At 47.9% G+C, this 24233-nt stretch overlaps 1 protein-coding gene across 15 annotated transcripts in view; it reads right to left on the reverse strand.

Annotated features, from left to right (window-relative positions):
* SLC1A6 (solute carrier family 1 member 6) overlaps positions 1-23869 on the reverse strand; it is a 40426-nt gene extending 16557 nt beyond the window's left edge. For 2 of the 15 annotated variants that reach the window (XM_083810804.1, XM_083810811.1), the window contains exons 1-4: positions 23507-23842; positions 12962-13125; positions 1393-1645; positions 324-461 (exon numbers count right to left, since the gene is read on the reverse strand). In XM_083810804.1, coding sequence (XP_083666930.1) covers positions 324-461; positions 1393-1606 — 352 coding nt within the window. In that variant the 5' untranslated portion in view covers positions 1607-1645; positions 12962-13125; positions 23507-23842. Of the gene's footprint in view, positions 1-323; positions 462-1392; positions 1651-5470; positions 5947-12961; positions 13126-22343; positions 22395-23506 lie in introns of those variants that run through there. The other 13 variants (XM_083810803.1, XM_083810809.1, XM_083810802.1 and 10 more) reach the window with 12 other exon arrangements.
* Between the last annotated feature and the right edge of the window lie 364 nt (positions 23870-24233).

The raw sequence follows: 24233 nt of genomic DNA on the forward strand, positions 1-24233 counted from the left end.
GAGTGGTTAAGGTTGGAAGGGACCTCTGTTGGTCATCTTGTCCAACCTCCCTGCTCAAGCAAGGATACCTAGAGCAGGGAAACCCTTGTTAGTTCTCAAGAGTTGGGCATTGGAAACACCACATTTTGCCTTTCCCAGCCTTCTGCTTCTCTTTGCCACTACTGAGTCAGCAGGGGTATAAGGGTAAACCACGGTCACTAAAGCTGTAGGTTTAGGCTTGTCACTATTAGCCCACCTTATCCCAACACCCGCAGTTGGGGCACAAAGGGGTACTCTGACAACTAGCATAATCTTGGCTGAAAGCACCAGAAAGCTCTTCTCACCTGTAATCAAGCTAGAGACAATGAGAGGAAGAACCAGCATCTGGAGCATACGCATCAGCAACTCTCCTGGGAAGGAGAAATACTTGATCTGGCGATAGGTCAGCTGGTAGGGCCGAAGGGAAAATGCCAGGATGATCCCTGTGAATCAACAAGGAATGAGAATGGAAATGGAACAGCGTGATCCAGTGGTCCGTCCCTCAGTCACTCCTACAACATGGCTTTCCTTTTCCTCTTCTCCTTTCAACTTCTCCCCTCTGCAAAGGAGCCAATGCTCTTTCTTTTCTAAAAGGTTATGTTCCAATTTTTACCGTATGCTTTCTCTCCCTTTGACATATCTATATGCATAGGAGCCTTGTGCTGAACCACAGGTGCACCACTCCCTGCTGCACCGTCTGCTGCTCTTCTGGAGTTTGTTCCCAGGAAGCTCATTACCACAGAAGAGATGTTACTGCCCACCTAAGTTAGCCCAGAGACCTTGTCCAGCCACCTATTAGAGCTGAGTTCAACCAGCCTGGATTGAAGATTAGGGACAATCCACTCTCTGCTTGGCAGCTTTAGTTTGCACGGTATCACAGACCAGTTGTCTGCATCAGTTCCCCCTTTTGGTACTATGGAACTAAAGTTGTGGGGTGCTTTTTGGCTTACTAAAACAGCACAGATAAATGGTTTCAGGAGACCTCTGACAAGCCTGCTGCATGTAGAGTTCAGCTTGAGGCTGGCCGACTAGCAGCAGTCAAAATGTTGTCTGAATCAGAAGTGCTGTTGCGTGCAGGACAACAGCCCTTCCAGAGGGAGAGTGTGAGGGAGTCTTTGCTTCTGGCTGGAGCTTAGGGAGAGTCCACAACAGAAATGGTTTGCTGATATAGCTCTACTACTCCTTACAAAGAAATCACCCAGGTTTGCTCAGAGGCTTGCTGTGAATGCAGCTATATACAGAAGGGCTCTTCAGCTTCACTTCCCAAGCCAAATTATTATGATAAAATAAAACCTTTGCGGGATAAACGGACTTTTCCCCACATTTACATTTGGTGCCCACCACACGCACATAAGCCCACCACCAGCTCCATACCTAGTAAGACTGCAGCAATGGTGAAGAGGACGAAGGCGTTTCTCCTGAAGAAGCTCTTGGCGCTCTCGGCGGTGATGCTGTGCATCCGTTTCTTGGCCCGCGCTGCCCGCTTCTGCACCGCCTGCCGGAAGCGCTGGACCCGTCCCTCGGCGCTGAGCCGCTTGGCTGCATCCTCGTTGAGGAACAGGCTGTTGACATGGCTCTGCTCGCTCATGGCTGGCACGGCCGCTCGGTCCCCAGGGCACGGCTCTGCCTGTGCTAGGCAGGGAGGAACACGGGAAAGAAAGCATGAGCTGCGGTACCTGACACCTTCATTTTCAGGTCATTTCCCTGAGACCCTGAGCATCCTTATTTAGTGTTGAATAAGGAACTGGCCTCGGTGTGAGGTGTCAAAAGGGCCACTGCAGCCGTGTCATGACTGTGGCCAGGTAGGTGCTCTGGTGTCTCTGGAGAAGCTCTGGTTGCTGTAGCACCCACCTGCACCAAGGAGCAGCCCATGGTGGCCTGGGGAGTCAGAAGGGGCTCCACAGCCACCTAGGTTTGTTGTTAGACATTTATCAGTTTGCACAGGAATGAATTTTTATCACCTGGCAATAAAACCAGTTCCAGTACACAAATTGTCTCCACAAATACTAAGATTGAGATCAGACTCACTCCAAAGGACCAGTTCTGCTCCATTACCTACTGGCCACAAGGCCTGGAGCAGCCTCTTTACTGTTCTTTCTATATTTTTTACTATTATTCCCATATTCCTCAAGAGAAGGGAGATACACTTGCATATCAATCAAAACTGGAGTGCTAGGAGGCACCAGCAATCCAACGCTTCTTATCATTAGGAGCATTACTGCCTGACCATGCAGGTGCCAGTTTCCTGCTGTCACTGCGCCTTGGCAGGTATGACCTGAAAATGATTCTTTTTCCCAAGAGTTCACAAAGAAAATATGACTGGATGAATCCAGACAACCTTAGAAGCACAAAGTCACCTCAGCACATCAGCAGGTGCTGAGAGACGTTTCTTTGGAGATGCAAGTCAAATAACAGCTGCTCCAGTTGCAATCCTAAATTTAAGTCAAAGAAACCATCACATGTTGGGATTATATTCTCTATACAATACATATTTAGTCTTTGTCATTTGTAGCCAGATAAATATCTATAATGAATCAAAGGCCATCATCAGCCAAAACAGCCATCATCAGTTCATGGTATGACTTGTATTATTTGGATTCTTTTTTTTTTTTTTAATTTTAATAATGACACTGAATTATTAAATAAACGTTTTCATCTGTAACTGAGTTGATATTGAGAAGCAGATTTTTAAATATATTTAAGAACCAGGAGATGAAAAAGATGCACTGATGATTCTGAAAACCCCTCCAGATGTCTCTTTGCTTCCCTAAAATCTAAACACCTTTAAAAGAAGGCATTAAGTATTCAGGCTTGAAGCCATACAAGAATAAAAATAGGTAATTAATCAATCAATTTTTCTGCCTCAGAGCCTGGCCTCACAACTGAACCAAACTCTGAATACAAGGTCTGGAAAAATCATTGTTAACGCACATTTTCTCCTGGGCTAGAAACACAACTGTCAGATGAGATGAAGCAGCGGACATGCGTTTCCCCCTCAGCCCAGGGAAAGGGAGAGAGATACCTTGAGCTCCTACCCTAAGGGATGGGGAAAACTGGTGGAAATGCACGGGAGGTGCAGGGATGGGTCTGTACAGGCAGAACTGGTCCCAGTGCCAACGAGGGGAGAGGACTGGTCTGAAGGTCTCAGAGCAGAATTGGCTGGTACAGAAAGGCCACCACAACACACAGTGCCTGACTTGTTTGTGGGTTACACTTCTACAAGAGCATCACCAGAGGAGTGGGGCTGGCTGGAGGCAAGGAGATCCTGTGTAACAGGCAGCGAGGGAAGGCACAGGGCCCAGTAGGAGACTGGGGGTGTGCAGGGGTCTGGAACCTTCTGGAGCTGACAGACCCCAAAGAGGGGCAGGGCTGGCTATGGCCAGGCCTCAGAATGACAGAGACAGGGCCCCTTCAGGGCAGAGGGACTGTGCAGAGCTTGCTGCACCCACACTGATTTGGCACAAATCAAGCACCCATCTGCAGAGCTTTTTTTTTTTTTTTTTTTAAATACTCCTGTCCGGGACAAGGCAGGCCTAGGCCTAGGCCCAGCCACCTGAAAACTGTTCTGTGCTCCATTCACTGCCATGCTCCATGTCCATGTAGGTCGGACTGTGTGGTCAACATAAGCGGCCCCTCTCAGGCCCCTCACCTGTACTTAGAAAGATGGACACAGGCAGACAAAGGGACAGACATCACACATCACCCTAATGGCATTGCATGTGCCAGCCTGCCACTATGGGGCACTGCAAGATCTCCACTCAGCATGTGCTCACACAGTGACCACCAGAGTTCTCACTTTGCCGGGCATTTTGATGCCCCCCTCCTGAAAGAGATGAATGCTTGGTCTGGGATGCCCCACACTGTGGAAGCCAGTGGAAAAAAAAAGTTTATTTTTTTCCTAAATTTCACCCCTGAACAGAAGAGCTCTGATTGCACATTGCAGGGTCTTTTCCAGCAGAGACATGGAGGAAAGCCTCATGTTCATTACAGAATCACAGAATCATTTAAGTTGGAAGAGACCTCCAAGATCACCTAGTCCAACCTATGACCTAACACTAACAAATCCTCCACTAAACCGTATCACTAAGCTCTACATCTAAACATCTCTTAAAGACCTCCAGGGATGGTGACTCAACCACTTCTCTGGGCAGCCCATCCCAATGCCTAACAACCCTTTCAGTAAAGAAGTTTTTCCTAATATCCAACCTAAACCTCCCCTGGAAATCCCCATTCTAATAGAAGAATCATTTACACAGATGCTAATGCCTTCACGAGATTCAGAGTAGCAGAGAAACACGCCTGAGGCTGCTGAGCCAAGTCACTCCAAGTCCTCCCAAGACTGTGTGAAGGCCACTGGCAAAGATTCTGGGTTTTTGCTGCAGGATCCTTGCAGTGCTGCTGTGGGTCACCCAAGCTCTTAGATTTGCAACAGCATTCCATGGATTTTGGACCGAGACCTAATTCTCGCTTCATCACATGTTCACTTCCTCATTATACCACCCCCACTTTTTTTCCACTGGTAGAGCCAATATACATAAGACTGGGTGAAAATTTTGCCTGTCTTCCTCCTTTTCACTGTCAGACTGCCTCCTTTTCACAGTTATGCACAAGATAAGGAAACTCCAAGTTACATATTTCTTCAGTGCATTGAATTTGTGCCTCCTGAACTTCACAGTACATTAAGAAAAAATCTCTCTACCCTAGAAGAGTCTTGTATCATCTAGTTGTCTCCCAGCTACAGATTTAGACAAACAAAACTATTAACTGTCAGGTTCAAATCAGACAGGGATTTCACACATCTTCTATCCTCCTGTCTTAGCAGTTACTAATATTACTGTCCCTACATTAGGACACCTCTCAGATCTCACTCTTTGCTATCAGACTCACTGAATAATCCCTTTCCTGGGTTTAACAGGATCAATCTTATCTTCCTTTGTCTGCAGGATTTCCAGAAGCCTGTCCCAGACCTTACTGCCCTAACAGTGAGAAATGTAATTGTTTGCACTGTCAGTGCCTTGTGGGACAAAGTGAGACTTTTTACAGGCAGATGGCTGACTGTCCAAGGCAAACATTTCCAGAAGATAAACCACCAAAGAAAGTGTCAAACCCTCCAAGGCTTTCCTACACCCAAACCACTATTCACCAGACAACCAAGCAAACCCTGGTAAGGTAAAGTGCTACCTCACTTTGACACACAAAGCTCCCATTTCTTCAGTGAAGGGAAAACAGTCATTGACAGCTCTGAAATCATCCATCACAGGCTTGCTAAATGCAAACCAGGCTTCCCATTTGCCATGGTGACCCCAAGAGACCTGCACTAAAACACGGGTATGGAAATGTAGACTCATCTCTCCTCCAAACTTTTTCTTAGAGTCAGACCATACCAGAGCAACGACAAGAATTCCTGTACAGGGAAGGTGGGAGCAGAACCCACTTGTATAAAGGGACTCACCTGCTTTTTTCTCCAGATGTCTCCCCATCCACATGTACTGGAAGACAGTATTTTTGTGCAAAGAAAATGAAATTTCTATTTTGATGTGGGAAAAGTTCAGGCTGAGTCACTAGATCCCATGTTCCACCATATGCTCAGCAGCCTTCTCAGAGCAACGCTTATCTCACAGAAGAAGCTCACCAGAAGAACTCGCTCCTGCAAAGTCCCCACCCTCTCGATGACTAGCTCCTTTCTCCATCTGCATATTTTGCAATACAGCAGCCCCCTCCACAGCACATTCCCTCTGCATTGCCAGCCTGAAATTGTGTAAATATTCTCTATTGCATCAGCTGGAAGTTCTCAGACTGCTGCAGTAAGTCATCAAAATACACTCCTCGCAGATAAGCAGGCTGCCAATGGCATGGATTTTCCTTCTTAGGAGGAACATGGTGGCTTTGATCTCTTGGTGAAGGTTCTCCTATTCATGGCTGCTTCTCCAGTCTCCACTCTGCCAAAAGCATTGAGATATCTGAGAGAGCATTTTTTGGAGGTAACTTCAAGACTAGACCAGGAAGGACAGGATGTTTTGTAAGAAAGGTCAGTATTGCAAAACTAATGCCTAGTTCCTGGCAGTGAAGTTTCACATAAACAGTGGAATGTTGGCTGTTTTAGGGACAACAATCAGAAGATGGTGAAAGTAAAAAATGGGGAAGTAAGACTTTTGCACTGTATTTTTTGTTATGCTTTTTGCAGAGTTTTACGTGGTCATCTTCCCATCTATATGGGGAGAGGATTTCCAGCACAGGAGGGTGGGCACAACAGACAGATTTGTGAAGAGCACTTAAGGACCGATAAAGAGCTGAAAATAAGGAATCTCTGAATCAACAGAGATGTGTTTTTTCCAGCTTGTGCTGTGTTTGAGGAACATCCCTCCCCTCTATGCCTTGTCTCCGCTAAAGCTACCAAATCAGAAGCTAACAAATCAGAAAAGCTGAAACCATCCAATGTACATCACCTTCCATGAGTATGTTTTAAAGACATCAGGTAACAAAATCCTGGCTGAAAGGAAAGCAGAAGTAGCCATTGCATACTCACCAATCTTGGAGAAGATTGTGCTGGGGCAGATTGAAAGGCATTTCAAGAACAAAGCTCTTATCAGGCATAGTCAACATGAGTTCATCAAGGGAAAGACTCGCCTTAGTAATTTGATCTCTTTCTATGATAAGGTCACCCTCTTGGTGGTTGAAGGGAAGGATGTGGATGTAATCTTCCTGGATGTCAGCAAGGCCTTTGATACTGTCCCTCATGGCATCTTTCTGGACGAATTGTCTAACTGTGAGATAACCAGGTTCACGCTATACTGGGTGATGAACTGGCTCAATGGTAGAACTCAAAGGGTTTTAGTAAATGGGGCTACATTTGGCTGGTGACTGCTCACTGGTGGTGCTCCCCAGGGCTCATTTCTAGGACCAGTCCCATTCAACATTTTAATGAATGATCTGGATGCAGGAGTTGAATGCAAGAGGCAGTTTCACTGGAAGGTTAACTGGGGTAGCCTCTAGGCAGATTTTCATCCCCATGTCACAGGTCACATACTTTTACCTCCAACTGCAGGCTTATCCCTAAATATCACTTTATAGTAAACAGGAGCTAAGCAATATCAGGACACTATAGTCCTGTAGAAACTGGCTGCTCATGGCTTAGGTAGTTTGCTCCATAATGACTCAGAAGGTCAGGTTGGTGGTTGGACTTGATAATCTTGAAGGTCTTTTCTAACCTCAGTGATTCCACAATTCTATGATTCTTTGAAACTCACTTCATTTTCCGAATGGTATCCTAGTTCTACTCAGATCTCTGACAAGGCAATGCAAATCTGCCTTGATGAGGGTTATTTGCCCTACTGAGGGTTATTTGCAAATTTATGTAACTTTTGCACAACGGGGAATGCTGGGCACAAGCATGAGTCTGCCCATCCATCTGCAGTCCCAAGGACAGCAATGAAACAGCCCCACGACACAGACTGAGACTTCTGCTCTGCGTCCACTGCTCTGCTGCAGCCTGGTGGCTCACGGGGAGAGCCTCGTCCCCGGAAACACTGGGAACTGGGTAGTTCCAAACTTAGAAACAGAAACTAAGAGAGTAAAATATTGCAGTCAGCAGAGAAACTTCTTGAAAAATCTTAAATGTGTGCTTTTACTAAAGAATCTTTTAATACACACTGGGCCCCATGTCCTTATTCGTGCCCTTCACCTGCTTGGCAGCTGTTACACAGAGAAAGGCAGTCTGAACGGGGGGGAGACAGATGCAGACACAGAAAGACCTAAGTTAATCGAGTTTCAGGATCATTATCTATCAGTCCTGTTCAGACTCTGCCTCACACTTCCCAGTGCAGATTGCTTCTCTTCACTTGAGCAAGATGGTCTTTGTGGCCAGGCTGCTAGGACTCAGCCTAGATTTGATTCAGTGAAAGAGGATGAAGCAGCTTCTTGACAGGCGAAGAAACCAGGTGATTAAAAAGAGATGTCCTCTCCCCACTCCCCAAACCTTTGCCCAACAGCCAGGGAAACATGCCTGGGCCTCAGCTTTATGTTCTCTATTTGCAGTGTACTTTCATGGAGATGCAACCATCAGAGACAGCAGTTTGCACAGAAGGTGCTCAGAAGCCGCTGTATTTGTGCAATGGGGGTGATGGTCGCTGGGGCATGGTCCCCAGCACTGGCTGGAGCCATTGCTGGTACATTAGCGGCCTCAACCCAGACACAGAGAGGATGCAACTCTGCAGGAAGTGCCTGGGACCTTTCGCTGGGGCAGGGGAATGGTCTCTTGCCTTCAGGAGGTGTGCACTGGCTGAGGATTTGTACCACCAAGTGAGAGATCTGGATGAAGAGGTCAGCCGACTGCAGCATCTGTGGTGATGGAAAAAAGGTTGACTGCATATTCTGAGTCACATCTGACAGCAGATAGAAGAATGTGAACCCCGAACTGCACCGCAGTAGGGGCAAGCAGACTCTGTGCTTATTAGGTTGAGAAATAAAGACTCCCATAAGGAGGCTGGAAGGCTGGAAGACTGTGACTTCTGGCAACAAGAGGAGCGCTCCTGCTTCATCTGCAGATCTGCAGCGACGGGACAGATTCAGCCCTGGTAAGAGAGGTGGGCTGGGGGCTCTGACCAACAGCACTCTGAGCTGCTTGAACCCTGTAGGAGCACCAGGAGGAAGCAGTGAGGGTTAGGAATGGAGACTCCCTTCTGAGAGTGACAGAGGCCCCCATCTGTCCAGCTCTGTCATCTAGAGAGGTTTCCTGCCTACGTGGGGCTCAGATCAGGGATGCTGCGGAGAGATGCTGATGCTTGTCCAGCCCTTGGGCTGTTGCCCCAAGTGATATGGCCAGAAGACTCCCAGAGCATATGAAGCTTGACCACATGGCTTTGGAGGCAATGGTCAAGGGCATGGTATGGTGGGCCAGGCATTGTCTTCACTGATCCTGCTTGTGAGAGGGACTTGTGGAGGACTGAATGGATCCTGCGGGTGATCAGCTGGTGTAAATAACAGGTTTTTGGCTTTTATGACCATGGAGACACTCTTTGAGGTTCAAGGAAGAGATGGGATCAATCTGATGAGATGTATGGTAGCAAGCATCTGGTCAGCCTGGTGAGGAGAGCTTTAAGCTAGAAATAATGGAAAAGGGAGATGATGACTAATACAGACAAATGAGGAAGTGATAGACTGGGTTGGCAAGGACAGGGCGCAGGGTGGTGTGGAAAAAGAAGATCTTAGAAAAAAATAAAATAAAACAGAGGCCTACCTCTAGCGCAGGCACATAAACAAGGAAGTGTCAAGAAGACACTTGACACTCTCACTTGGGGAGAGACTCGTTGTCAGGGGGGTGTAGTGATAGGACACGGGGTAATGGGTTTAAACTAATAGGGTAGGTTAAGGTTAGGTATAAGGAAGAAATTCTTCATTCAGAGGGTGGTGAGGCACCAGAACAGGCTGCCCAGAGAAGCTGTGGATGCCCCATCCCTGGAAGTGTTCAAGGCCAGGTTGGATGGGGCTTTGGGCAGCCTGGGCTGGTGGGAGGTGTTTCTGCCTGCGGCAGGGGGGTTGGAACTAGATGGTTTTTAACATCCATTGCAACCCAAACCATTCCATGATTCTAAGGCAAAATAATGCAATTTCTCACAATTTTCTGGGAAAAAGAGCACAAGTGTGTGCCCCTCTGAGCTGCATGTATGCTAGTGACCACAACAACATGGCAAACCAAAAGGAGAAATTAAGAGATCCACATAAAGTAACAAGGCTGCAGTCTCGTTGAACTCACAGAGATGTGGTGGCACAGCTCACCTAACGGAAGAGCTGCAGAAGACAAGTACAGGCTCCTCGGGAAGAATAGGCCAGGAGGGGGAGGAGGGAACATCACCCTTTATGCAAGAATGAACAAAGCATAACATTGTGGACACAAACTGAAGTACAAAGAAATTCTACTTATGCATAAGAAAAGAGCTGTGTTTTTTCCTTTTTTTTTTTTTACTCTTTAAGGTTGAGCTCTGGAGCAGGTTGCCCAGAGAGGCTGTGGGGTCTCCATCCTTAGAGATACTCAAAAACAGACTGGGCATGGTTCTGAGTAATGGTCCTGAGCAACCAGTTGTGGCTGACACTGCTTTGAGGAGGAACGTTGATGAGATGATCTCCAGAGGTCCTTGCCAATCTCAGCCATTCTGTGGTCCTTCCATCTCCTGCTGAGACACTGCGTGACAAGGCTTTGCAGGCCTTTCAGACAGCACTGACACAACCCCATCCCCAGCCGTGTCCTGGAACTGATTTGTATGTATAATTGGCACAGGGCTATGGTCTGGTTTCCCTCTCTTCTTCTCTCACCCTCTAACCCCTGCACAGCACTCTTGCACCACGCTGAAAAATAAACAAGAGAACGCTGCTTCATGGAAATGACCAAGTGCCATTTGTTGCAGACGGATTGTGAGGACCCCAGGGGTGTCTCAGCAGAGGGAGAACCATCAGTCAAGTGTGATCCTCTGTGAGATACTCCTCTGGGACAAGGAAGTTCCTGGACACTGGCAGGATGCGGCATTACAGGGCACTCTTGCCATGGTGCCTGGTGTTGGAGGTCAATGCAAAGTTTAAGTGAAGACTTTCTGCATTTTTGTCTTCCCCTTTTTTCTGTCGTGGGGCAGAGCATCAGCACTCGGTCCGTCCCCTGCTCCCTCTGCCCAAGTACAGCAAACATATCAGTCAGATAGCACAAACCCAACCCCAATGCAAAGCAAAAACTTGTGTGGCCAACAGAGCAGAGGAGAGCACCGGTGTCTCCTGGTGGACTCAAGCTCTGGCTGGGACAAACCCTCTTGTCACACCTTGGGACAAATGGATAGGAGATAATGACTTAAATTTATGTTGTTGTCCCACTATTGCTAAAGTCTGTGTAGAAAAATACACAAAGGGTTAACCTAATTAGTCGGTTGTACTCCTGGGACTGACAGAAATCAGCCAAATTAGAACTGCCCATCAAAAAGCCTCTCTGCAGTTTACCAGCCTCCAGGGACTGGAGTGGCAACAGAATCCCAAAGCTGTGGTGCTCGGTACAGCGTGTGCTGTCACAGCACTGCCACGAGCACTGGCCCGGTGCTCAGGCGAGCCTTGCTGTAAAGACACAGCACTGGAAAAGCAAGTCAGTGGCCGGTGCCCCCCTCAAGAGTGGCTGCCCCAGGCTCCCTCTTTCTAACACAACTCTTTCCTTTTTTTCCTTTTTTCCTTTTTTCCTTTTTTCCTTTTTTCCTTTTTTCCTTTTTTCCTTTTTTCTTTTCTTTTCTTTTCTTTTCTTTTCTTTTCTTTTCTTTTCTTTTCTTTTCTTTTCTTTTCTTTTCTTTTCTTTTCTTTTCTTTTCTTTTCTTTTCTTTTCTTTTCTTTTCTTTTCTTTTCTTTTTTCTTTCTTTTTATTTTTTTTTATTTCCTTTTCTTGCCTTTCCTTTTCCTTCTTTTTCTTGCCTTTTCTTTTTCTTGCCTTTCCTTCTCTCTCTCTCCTTTTCTTTTCCTTTCCTTTCCTTTCCTTTTCCTTTTCTCTCCCTCTCTCCCTCTCTCTCTCTCTTTTTTTTTTTTTCCCATTGCTGAAAGCCAGCCAGGAACTGTGAAATAATCAGCACTTTTGAGCCCACTGTTTCTCTCGTCTCCAAGGAAACTCTGCTATTATGTTTAATATCAAAATGAGTAGGATTTTCAAGGAGGGAAGTCTCCACAAGTAGCAGCAGGGAAGCACGCTAAGGGGGAGAAGAAGGAGAAGGAATCTCTGCAGGGGGAGAGAGGGTCCGTGAGAAAGCTGCTCTAGTTTTTCTGAGGTGGACAGCTTCTGGAGCTGGGTCAGAAAATAAGGAGGCAGAAATTAAATAGCCCACCCTTGTGAGGAGAGAGGGAAGGTGCAAGCCTGGGAGGAAGGGACGCACCAGGCTGCTCATGGAGGGCCGGCAGGGCCGTGCCTTGCTCTCAGGGCTCTGCTCAGCGGCCTGGCAACTGCAGGTTAACAGGAAGCAAGTCCTACCTGCTTCTGGGCAGACAACGGGCACTCCAGAGCAGGAATCTACAACATACCTCCAGCACCAAGAAAAACTGGCACTTCGCAGGGGCCGTCTTGGGTGCCTCCACTCCCGCCTCACTCCCACATTGGTAGCTCAGTGCCTGTTGTCAGGAGCACTGAATCCAGCCGCTGTGCAGTACATGTTCTGTTTTCCAGTACTGAGGACCAAGACAGGGAGGGCTCACAAAGCCTTGGGCTGAAGGCACCCTCACCCCTCTTGCTCTTGGACCCTCTGCAGCCCGCCCCATTGCTTGCCCTCGTAAGGGCAGCACACGCTGAAAGCAATGCAGCCAAAGTGCCTACACAGAAAACTTCCACTCACCAGCCCAGCTGGGCTCAACTCAGCCATCTTCGAGTTGCTATAGCAGCCCCTGGCAGGGCTTCCCACTCGGTGCAGTGCTAGGGCTTGTCCATTTTTCACTCCCTGACTGGCAGCCACCTGCCCCCCAGCCAACTCCTGCCACAGCGATGGACGCAGGAGGAGAACGGATCTGCCCAGGGTCCAGCCGCTGGCGCATCTCGGCGTGAGGGAACCGGCCAAGTGGAGGGGACCATGCGATGGGCAGGAATTTCATCCCCACTGAGCCCTGCAGTGACAGTGATCGCTCACTGATCAGCTGGCTTGCAGCCTAAATCCAATCCTGGGAGGACAAGTCCCTTTCTCTCCACAGCCCCCTGCTCATACTGATGTCCTGTGACGAGGCTGGCTCTTTCTGCCTGCCCACCAGGCATTTCACCCAGCCCTGAGCACACAGTCCCACTTTTAAAGCGCTCCCTTGGGGGCAGTCCCCTCTCCCGAAGCAGGGCGAGAGCTATCCCTCCTGCCCTCTCATGCATGTGCCCAAGGAAATCGCCTGCTGTCCTCCAGCCACTGGACCTGGCACCACTCTTATTCATGCATCCAGATTTGCTGACAAAACCACTCACCTGGAACAAGCGTCAGTTGTCGAGCAGGACAACAGCGGGTCTTTTTCGGCTTGGGGGATTATTCTGAGTTGTTTTGTTCTTTAATTCTTTAAGCTCAAAGGCAGGATGCAGAATTTTCTCCTTAGAAAGGTGCAGCGTTAGCAGAGAGCTCTGAGCAATACCTCCTGAGAGAGGAAAGGAAGACTGTAATATGCTCAGGATACATGGCAGTAGGGGGTGGGGGAGTGGCATGTAGGAGGAGACTGAAAAAATCTTCGATGATTGCAGGAGACCAGAGGACAGCAAGCACCTGTCACCGTGATGTTGCATATAGTCCGTGCTGGATTTAACGATACCAGAGGTTTTGCACTTTCTTCTCCCTCCTCACACAAGCTGCAAAGAGAGTTAGTAGCAACAGAGAGCAGGACGAGCTGTTAAATGAGAACCAGATCTCATCCCCATCCCAGTCCTGCCCCCTCAGTCTGCTGCCTTCCTCGAGGGTGGCTGTGAGCAGAAATCCATCCGGCAGCAACAGCTGAATACTCCGAGCAGGCAGGTCCTTCACCAGCCCTGTCTGTGTAAGCAGGGCCTCAGAGATCCAGACACACCTCTGTGGTTTGTCCAGATCGGCCCGAGGGGATGGACATGTGTCTGTGCCTCCGCCAAATAGCTGTAATTTCCCAGTGGTGTGTTAGGCGAGTCACAAGGCAAGAATCCATTCACTGAGTGTGCAAAGGAAATACGTTAGCAATGCAGCCTGTCAGTGAGCCAAACTCTGCTTTCAAGGAAGCAGGCGCTGTCTTTACTCATCTCACTACAGGAAGGACATGGAGGTGCTGGCGCGTGCCCAAAGAAGAGCAATGAAGCTGGTGAAGGGTCTACAGAACAAGTCTTATGAGGGGTGGCTGAGGGAGCTGGGGTTGTTTAACTTGAAGAAGAGAAGGCTCAGGAGAGACCTTATTGTACTTTACAGTTACCTTAAAGGAGGTTGTAGCGAGGTGGGGATTGGGCTCTTCTCCCAAGCACCAAGCGGTAGGACAAGAGGAAATGGTCCGAAGTTGTACCAGGGAAGGTTTAGGGTTGATATTGGGAGAAATTTATTTACTGAAAGGGTTGTGCAGCACTGGAACAGGCTGCCCAGGGAAGTGGCTGAGTCACCATCCCTGGAGGTTTTCAAGAAATGTGGAGATGTAGAACTTAGTAGCACGGTTTAGTGGTGCATTTACAGTAATGCATGATGCCAAGTCAATTTGAAGGTGTGCGAACCACATAGTCAGTGCTGGCTTCTGGATGGGGTAAAGTGAAGAATTATCACCAAAATACAAGCCCAAGGTTCCAACAGCACTTCTGTTTCTATTCCTGCCAGATACACAACTCACAGGGGGATGCATTGGTTGTTACCTGCTGGCAGACTTCTCCCTGTTTCAGGTGGCACCAGCGCAGGGGCTTTGCTGTGTGCCCCAGCTTCAGTACACACCAGCGGCAGCGCATTGTGGCTGCAGCCAGAACTTGCCACGGAGTGTGATTTATCCAGCAGGGAGAAGATCAAAGCCTCAGTGTCAGGCTCGTCTGGCAGAGTCCTGGAAGTGAAATCCCCAAGCCCTCTGTCCCCATTGGATTCTGTGGGAAGGGGAGAGCTAAACCTCCTCAGCCCCCTGCTACAGAGAGCAGCTCCCAACACCCACTGGCTTCCTTCCAGAAAAAGACAGACATCAATCAGGAGGGTGATTAGGTGGGATTTTGCTGGATGGGCCATTTGGAGCCTGGGGTCTTGACTAGTTCTATCACTCTCCCTTGTTTCAACTTCCTCCATCTGCCAAATCAGCACGGACACAGGCCGTTGCTACATCAGGAGGCAAGGACACACTGTCTGCACCAGACAAATTGTTTGGTCTTCATGTGACTCAGTTGCTCATTTGTAAATGGAGGAAACAGCGCTAGTTTTCCTATTGAAGGATACAGAAGTTCAGTGAGGTCTCAGGTCATGTGAATGTCAGCTGGGGACTGGAAACCCTAGCCCTGTACTCCGCAAAGTTTCAGTTATCTTTTCAGCAAAACACATATTGGAATGTGAGATTTTTTTTTTTTCCCCCAAAATAAATGTCTCTGGTTTTGTGGCATAGACTCCAGCGTTCTGCCTGCACTACGCACCCAAAGTGTTCCTGCAGAAATGTGGATGAGAGCCAGTCCAGCAGCAGAGGGAAAAGGAGGCAGGCTGTGTAAGCGCAGCCTTGTGCACAGCTCATCTCCGCTCCTTCTGCTGGTTCACGGCCATCGGCTGCCAGTGGGGTGGTCCTGGAGGAAGGACATCCCTTAGCGCGCCTGCCCCTGCTTCTCCCAGTGGCTTAGCCAGCAGCTTTATTACAGATGGGTACCTGACTCCGCTGTTAGCTGTCTGCTGCAGGCTTGGGTGATCAGCGGCAGTCAGAAGAGTGCTCTTTGCATGGACAGTGCATTTCTGACACTACCCAGCGAGGGGCAGAGCTGCCACGCACTTGGCCATCTCTCAACAGCTGCAATTTTTTTTTTTTTTTCCCTGAACCTACTTCAGGGAGAAATGGTTGACTAGGGGTGGATAATTGCCCGTTTCCACCCTCTATGCCTGCAGTTCAGCTTGGCTCCTAGGGTCTGTAGTAATTCCTACCCAGTTTCTTAAACCCCAGGTTAATACCTCTAAGCCTTCTTTAGCCCTAAACTCACAGTGATTACTGCCTTAAAACTTCTCTTTCACCAATTTCCTCAACGTTTCAGTTTGACTTTTACCTACAGCAGTTTCCAGACACCTTCAAGTTATAAAGTAGGACACGGAGCCGCAATCTGAAGCTACGGAGGAGGTGAAGAGCTCTGCTCCCTCAGGACGGTGGCCCTGGTAGAGGGCAGAGCCTTCCCAGGGTGGAGCAATTCCTTGGGGAACAAACCCCACAATGAGATAAGACCCTGAGACTCGCCTCTTCCTGTGAGTGCCAGGCACACTTCATCAGCCACATCGCACAGAGGCCATGTGATACTGCAAGTTATCAACAGCAGGTAAAAGGGAAACTCTCAATGGCAGCCTTGTGAGACGCAATGAGAAAAGGCGAGACCACAGCTCCTCGTGGCACTGAGTTACCGAGGGCCTTCTAACGCCGTCCTTGTGCAGCCATTTGAGAGTGAAGATAAAGAAAGGGCTTGTTGAGAAACAGCCTGGAACAGCTTTTCCAAATCACCTCCCTTGTGATTTTCTCCGTAAAGTGCCTTTCAAACTGATTTATGCTAATCTCACAAGCAGACTAAAAATGTCATGTAGGGACAGGGCAGTTTGTTTAACACCCACTCCCGCTTTAACACAGCCTCAGTCTCTGTCTCTGTGCAACTTGGAAAGACCTCAGTCCTAAACGAGTGAAGTTCTGGGGAAAGGACTCTTGAGACAGATTTTTACACAGGGTTTATGTCTCTCTGAAAAAGGTTTGCAGGCCCAGCAGAATGACTGCATCTTTATTACCTCTTTGTTTTTAAGTGAGACATTGATTACCTATTTGATCTTTAAAAAGCAGAACACCTAAAGATGGACGTAAAGTGTTGATTCCCAATGTAATGATAAGGAAAGCCCCACATGTGAATCTCTGTTAAAATGCAGTCCTGACGTATTTGGGTTGCTGTACGCAACTTTGATGAAGCATTGAGACTGCAGGATCAGGTTGGGAAAAAAACAAAAACCGAAAGAACAGCAGATGGCTGTGTCTACTAGCCCATAGGTTCCCTACTTTACAATCAGCATTTATTGCTTTAGCCTTTTGAAAGAGCTCAATCTCTCTGAACTGCTGCGAAAAACACATTAAGGAGCATGCTGCAGTGAATCACTGGGGTGTGTGCACCCTTGTCACCTGAACGTGCTGATGACTGGGAGGATGTCCGTGAACAGCCCTTACCTAGACCTGTCAGAGGAATGCGGGTGGTTTCTGCTGGAGTGTTAGAAAACCCAGTTGCTAATATTCCCAGTGGCTAATTGCCATGGGGAAAGATGTGATTTTCTTATATGTTAAGCAATCCTTCAACTCTTCCTTTCCTGGATTTTGCAATTCTGTGGTCTGGTTCCCCTTGTTACAGTAACCTTACTTTGGGGGCTGGGATTAATTTTCTGTCTTGCACTGCTCACTTGGCCCAGGGAGCGTAGTCCAGCCATGACCTTCATTCGAAGTTAGCAGAGTTTCTGCAAATGAACCTCCTTTTCTGTTTCACAGAGCTGCTCAAATAATGGAATTTCCTTCCTATGGGAAATACCAATATTTCAACATTTATTTTTGCCCTATTTTGAAGCAAAAAGTCAAAACTCAAACTCTTGCAACACACGACGTTCAGAAAAATTCTAGCAGAAATGTAAAGAAACATTTTGGCTTGGATCAGGCTGATGTAAATCTGCTCCCAGTTGAGCTGTAATGTTTCTTCATGCGAGTGCCTCTCATGAGCATATTTTTACCTTGTAGGATAGACTGCAGCTCTCACGTTACACTGCAGCATGCCCTGTCGTGGAGCTGCTGTGGTGCCTCATCCTTGATGCAGCCTCGAGGATGAGCAAAGGCCAAGGAGAACAGGGCCAGAAGGGCTAAAAGAGATGTGGTGCAGTTCTTGCTGGCAGGACATTCTGGTTAGAATTTCTGACGGCCAGCAAAGAAAGCGACAGCCAAAAATTGATATTTCTGATGAGAAAAAATTCTCACCGCCGATTTTTGACTGGGTTTCAACTGATGAGCGAGACAAACTTTTCTGAACTTCTGACATATCTGATAGTCAGAAGTGTGGCCATTTTCTCCTTGGTTCTGCTGAGAGTACATGGGATTGAGAGGTTTCAGCTACGCTAAATGTCAGTTTATGCTCCCTGCTCCTCCCAGGCACACAGGGAACACGTGCTGCACACTTGCAAGGGCAGTTCTGCTTCAGGAGGCTGTGCCATTTGTTCCATACCATTTTTCACAAACCTCAGTATATCACTACATACAGCCCCTGTCATTGTGAGCTGCAAATGCCTAAGCTGGTGGTGATGTCTGAAGTCCTAAACCCAGCATTTTGTCAAACTTTTCCACCATCTTTACTGATATTTCCACTGGAATCTCCTGCTCTATCCCCAGTATGTTCCCTAGTGGAAACTCACCTGAATTCCCCACCCCACCTCCCGCTCCCCAGTGGGGAGGAATAGTTGCTTATTGAGAACTGTCTTTTCATTTCTTCTCTTCCAGAAGCAGACTGCCCTTTTCCTTCCTAACACCGCTCTGCCTCCTGCAGCCTCTGCCTGGCTGTGCTTTGTATGGCATGAACAGCTTCCCCAGTTCTCATGCTTTCAAGTTTTACAGGTCTTTCCCTATTCACTGTTGCCATTTTTGTGTGCAGTAGTTGAGTTTCAGCAAGGATGCCATCAGTTGTCTCATTGTATATTAGCACTGATCTTGGATTCTTTGTTAGGATGGCTGGAAAAAGCACTTTTTCCTTCTGCAGCAGATCAGTCACAAAAAGCAAAGTACCAGAGCTGTCTCTTCTATGCTCTACTGGCATTTTAATTGTTAACCAACTGTACACACACTATGTTTCTTTTTGTAGTAGGCAGTTCCCTCATAGTCACTTACTCATAGGTTTTGACAGCTGAATTGTGGATGTGCTGAGTTTCTCTGGCTGCTCTAGGGACACGTGCACTGCAACCTCACCTGTGAATTGGCAGCAGGTAGAAGCATTTCTCAGAACTCCATTTTCATACAGTTTTTGAAGGACTATGAAACATCCTGCCAGCATGAGAGATGGCATCACTCCTAGGGACTGCTCTTAGAGAAAAAAAAATATTTCTTATCGAAACTGTCACGTGCAAATTGGTTCAATAAGAATATTTCCTGCTGTGGAGAAAGGTAGTATTCAAAACTTGAGCTATCCAGCACAAGATGGATGTGCCTTGTCACAGCTGCTCTTGGAGCAGCCAGGACAGGTATGAGAACCTTTCCCTGTCCTTTTCTCCACGACTTTATTTCTGACAACAGCTATCTAGCACAGCAAGAGGCAATTCAGACAGGCAGGATAGCTGAATGCCCATACTAGCATGAGATGAATGTGACCTGTTCTTATCCCTTCATCTCCTGGCTTGTCTGGTTTCACTACATTTCTTCTGAGGGGTGCATTTCAAACAGTGAGGCTCAAATCTAGCATGTTTTCTTCCACAGTTCAGGGTCTTTTCTGGGGGCATTAACATGTTCAGAGTCTTTCTCACTTTGCCCTTTCTCTCCCCAGCAGCCCCTTCCTGCTCCCCTTCCCCAGCCTCCCCACCGATACAGCTGGGTGACAATGGGGTGACAAAGAATGGCTGGGGAGAAGAGAATCCCACACAATTTCTGGAGAAGAGTTGGGTACTCGGGAAACAGGTTGTTAGGTTGGCAGCAGCTGCTCTGGAACGGTCTCTGGCTTGAGGGATGTGAGCAGGTCCCTGGGTCCTGGGCAGTCACGGAGGGGGAAATTTAATTGTCAGTGGAGGGTGATGGCAGTCCACAGGACAGCCACGGTAGCAGGAAGGCCAAAACTGAAACAGCTGTTGGGTTGAGAGAAAGCTGCAGACCTGCACGTGGGGTACACCATCCTGTCTGACTGCGACTTCTGCGCAGCCAAATAATACAAAAATTGTGAACAATGTTTCTTGGCAGGAGCAGCAGTCCACTGAACAGCAGTGGACACAGTTATTACTTATTCTCAGTGTGGTCTGTTTCTCTGGATGAGAAACTGTGATACAGCACCTTCATGTGCACCCTGCTCCATCTTAACAGCCTGAAATGCCTCAACTGGCGATTCAGTACTTCAGGGGAATGGCTTTCATGGCCTTCCAACAACAGCATGTGACTTCTGGGCATCCTATATCAGTGAGTTGTACAAGCTGGAAAATGTCAAAAAACCTCACTGATAATTCAAGTAGCTTGGTCCGATGCTACTGTGGGTTAAGCCTGCCTTCTCTGAGCTGGGAAAACAGGATGGAAATACTTCTGCTGCTCCGATGATATATTTGTCCAAATTTAACTTGGCCCATTTTCTCTGGTATTCTCCACATGGTATTACCATTGGCATTATGCTCTTCTCCATTAGTTCCCAACGCTGTATATATGTATATTACAAGGACAAAAGGGACCATTTGTGATCATCTAGTCTGACCTCCTTTTTCAGGACAGGAATAGTCCTGTGTTAATTAATTTTCTTTTAAGTAGAATATACTATTTAGAAAAATTTCTGAACCTGCATTACTCCTTTCTGGTGGTGATGAATTCACCACAATTCCAGGCAAATTATATAAGCCTGGGTCTACCTGACCCTTGAAATTATGCATGATAATTTGGAAAAAGCAGTCAGCTGCTGCTGTAAATGAGCTGAACTGAACTTAATGCTAATAGTAACACTGCCATTACCACACCAAGCGCCTGTAGCATACCTTAAACAACGTTTGCATGTGGACATGCAAATCTGATTTCACAATTTGCTTTCCTTTAGGAATTTATCCAAACATTCACTAGCTTTCCTGAAGGAGAATTCAAAACTGCAGGATTTCAGAGAAAACAGAGCTGTATGGCAATTCTACACCCTTGGCTTTCCTTCACTGAATTGCAGAATCCCCTAAAACCAGCTACTTTCAACCACTCCTGATGGACTTGGTCTTTCATTCCCACCGGTTCTCTCTAGGAAAATCACACTCTACCTCTCTCTTCTTCAGAGACTTTTTTTTTCACTCTTTTTACGACACCCTTCTGTCATGTTTCTTACGCTCGTAATTTTGACAAAATGCCTGTTTACCTTGGGGTACAGCCCTGCTCTAACATTCAATACTTTGAAGTATTCCAGAAGAAGGTATAGCCGTCTCCAGAACTGGTGTCTCGGTGACCACTTTTCCCCACGCAGGGCTGCAGAAGTGTCTGGTGGGCACCCATCACCCAGCCTGGCGGTGTGGATTTGTTGTCTGGGTCTTCCTGGAACAAGCAGGGAGCACCTGACCTGCACGTACAGCACTGGGCTTAGAATCGCAGAATCATTTAGGTCAGAAAAGACCTCTACGATCATCAAGTCCAACCATTAACCTAGCACTGCCAGGCCTACCACTAAACCATATCGCTGAGCACCACATCTACGCATCTTTTGAAGACCTCCAGGGATGGCGACCCAACTAATTCCATGGGCTGCCTGTTGCAATGCCTCACAACCTTTCAGTGAAGAATTTTTCCTAATACCCAACCTAAACCTCCCCCGGCACAACTTGAGGTCATTTCCTCTTGCCTTACCACTTGTTGCTTGGGAGAAGAGACTGACCTCCACCCTGCTACAGCCTCCTTTGAGGTAGTTGTTCTTCCTGTCCCCTATCACAGATCATAAAGCAGAAGGGTGGAGCGGTGGCCCTGATGCCTGTGGGTGTCAGGTTGGGCTCAGGCGAGCACACAGAGCCCAAATTGTAGCACAGAGAAGCTTGGAGTGGTGCTGGCTGCACGCTGTCAACAGAGGCAATGCAAACTGTCTCACAGCTCATTACAGAAACTGAGCCAAAGGGAAGGCACGTTCCCAGCTTATCAGGCCACCTCCTCTGTGAGCTCTCTGATCTACTTTTCAAGTGATTGTTCCTGACCTAGGAGAAGCCCCTGAGAAATCTCACAGTTCATAGCCTGCAGCTAAATGGGCATCAGCAAGCAGCCACGGTGGGGAGGCGGGAGCGTGGCGCGCGCAGTCTGCCTACCCGGCTGGAAAATTCCACTCCTCTTCATCACTGCAGACCATGCTCGGGCGCTTAGGAAGCAAGCCCTGCCAGCGGTGTGTTTATTTGCTTGCCCGGCTGCTGCTCTGCTTTGCTGCTGTGAATTGTGTCCCATTTGCCAGGACACCTGCACTATCTGCTCAGCCCTCTTTTAGTACCGTGATAAGAAGTGGCTACGAAACAGCATCCTGCTTCCTTTGCTCTGTTTCACTGTATTTTTTTAGCACGGCTGACAGTCAATAGAGGGTAGCACAAAGGGTGAGGCTCTGGAGTAAGGATGCCAGCAGAACCAGCTTCTCCTCCAGCCCTGGCCAAGCTGTGCACAAGAACCCAGCTCCTTGATGCTTCCTCTCCTGGCACCTCTGCTATGTGAGCAGCTACGGACATCCCCGCCCCAGCCCAACCCGACGCCTGCTAAATCTGCGTAGAATTGGTCAAATGACTTGCAACGGTGTCTTCTTACTTCTGACTATCAAACCATGAATCCTAAAGGAATCCTAATAAATATTAGAACATTTAGCCCTCCAGTACTGAAGGAATGCCGACTGGCCGAGGATCGGAAAGGTTTCAAGTGCTCCCAGCCCCCGTCTCTCCCTGCCACACTTCCGTACAACTTTCCCCCCCTCTCCCTTTTTAATGCTCGCACACTCCCACCCACAGACATGCTCCTACCTTCCGGATTTGCAGCTGTGCTTGCTGCAGGGATGTTTAATCCCCTGTTAGGAGGCGAGAAAAGCCTGCAAGTGTCTGGGCGGAAAGCCTCGTGTTACAATGTCACTGAGGTCACCAGCAGACACCCATTAGTAACCAATGGGAATAAATCCCATGGGAATTAGGCAGCTGTAATTCCTGGAAACTAGGCTTTGCGCTTCGAACGTACTAGTGCTGGATTCCTTTCAATACTAAGCACTGAAATACCACGGAAGGCATCTCAGAAGCCTACACATATAAACAGCAAAGCAAGAAATAAACATTATTCAGACTTTTTCCTGTAACATTCCTAAAACTTGCAGCCTCTCGCTTGGTAGTGGCCTCAAAGCACCCTGCTGCTTGTGATCACTGGAGGCACAAGGAAATGCAGAGCGAGTGTCTCTACAATCACCCAAGAGACCAAACAAGCACCTTGCAGCACTAACATGCTCTTGGCGCTGACAAGGGTAGTGAGGTGCAAGCAGGACGCACGCTCTGAAGGATTTTACTTAGGTACTCAGTAACAAGGTTGTTTACTAATGCTTCATTTCCATGAGACGCTTTCCCTTAGTCGGGTTTTTAGATGCATATATGTGTTTTATCCACATGCTTAAAATAATGCCTCAAAAAACAGTCAATGGGGGAGGTCTGTTAGCACTTTCCAGGTCAGTTATTTTAAAATAAGATATCAGAAGAGGGACAGAAATTTGAAGAAGTGATGCTTGCTCAGTCTAACCAACATTTCCAGGCAACTAGCACATAACATAATTCTCAAGTTCTGGTTAAAGTGCATGTCTTACATAGCTGTGGCAGAAAATGTAAAAGAGGGAACAGGAGTGAGTGAGGTGACATGCTCAATGTCCTGCCTTTACTTACATGAAGCCCAAAAGCAAAGCTGTTTCTCAAAGATTGCAGGTGTGTGAGCTTCATGGATTTGCGTACATTTTGTAAGATAAACAAATTGTATTACATATATCCCATATCCTCATCACCCATTCCTGTGACAATGGGAAATGGTACAGAATATCTGAAAACCAGAAAAAAGAAGTCCTCTCCAAGTTTAGGATCGCCTCTGTGGATAACAAAGTCTTGATGCAAAATCGATCAGCACACTGATTATTACTTTTACAAGGTTCTCACCATACCTGCATGCAGTAGACCTGAAGCGAAGAATCTGGAAGGCTTGGGAGGCAGCAGGGAGCCCAAGTTCGCTCAGGGGCCAGCCTCTGCCTGCTGAGGCCAAATGACAGCATCTGCAAACTCCCAGCTGCAGAGGAAAGCCAGGCACTGAGCTATTGAAGATGGAAAGAAATCCTTTGGAGAAGAGCAGTTATCCCCAAGCCGTGCACAGCGTCACATCTGTGGCTCGCTCCTTATTCCTTCTTGTGACTTTGACTTCTGCCAGCCTCCAGGAGCAAGGCTGCGCTGTTGCCCTCCCAGCCGGGCTGGGAGCCAGGGTCGGCACGAGCTGCAGTGGAAGGAACGCGGCTGTCTCCCCGGCTGAGCATCATGCACAGATAGCGGCATGGCGAGAGCAGACGGCTGGCAGGGCTCAGACCCCGTGCGCTTGCTGCCGGGAGACGTTGGGCAAGGGCTAGGGAGGGAAGCAAGATCTGCTGGAGGGGAGAAGCAGGAAGGAGCCAGGAGGCCTGAAATCAGCTTTAGTAACACTGAGAGCTGAGGGAGACAGCTTGTCCTGGGGAGAGAAGTGACTGCAAGTCACAGTGATAATAATGCTGTCTGATATTAATGATGAACCATTTGCAAAGTCAGAACAGAGGAGGCCCTTCTCAGAGCACACAGACATGCACGGGGGTCCCTGGAAAGTGCCAGACAAGCTCTTTCCTGAGCCCTGAACATCGCAGCCTTGAC

Source organism: Anser anser (assembly GCF_964211835.1).
Source record: "Anser anser genome assembly, chromosome: 25".
Lineage (NCBI taxonomy): Eukaryota > Metazoa > Chordata > Aves > Anseriformes > Anatidae > Anser > Anser anser.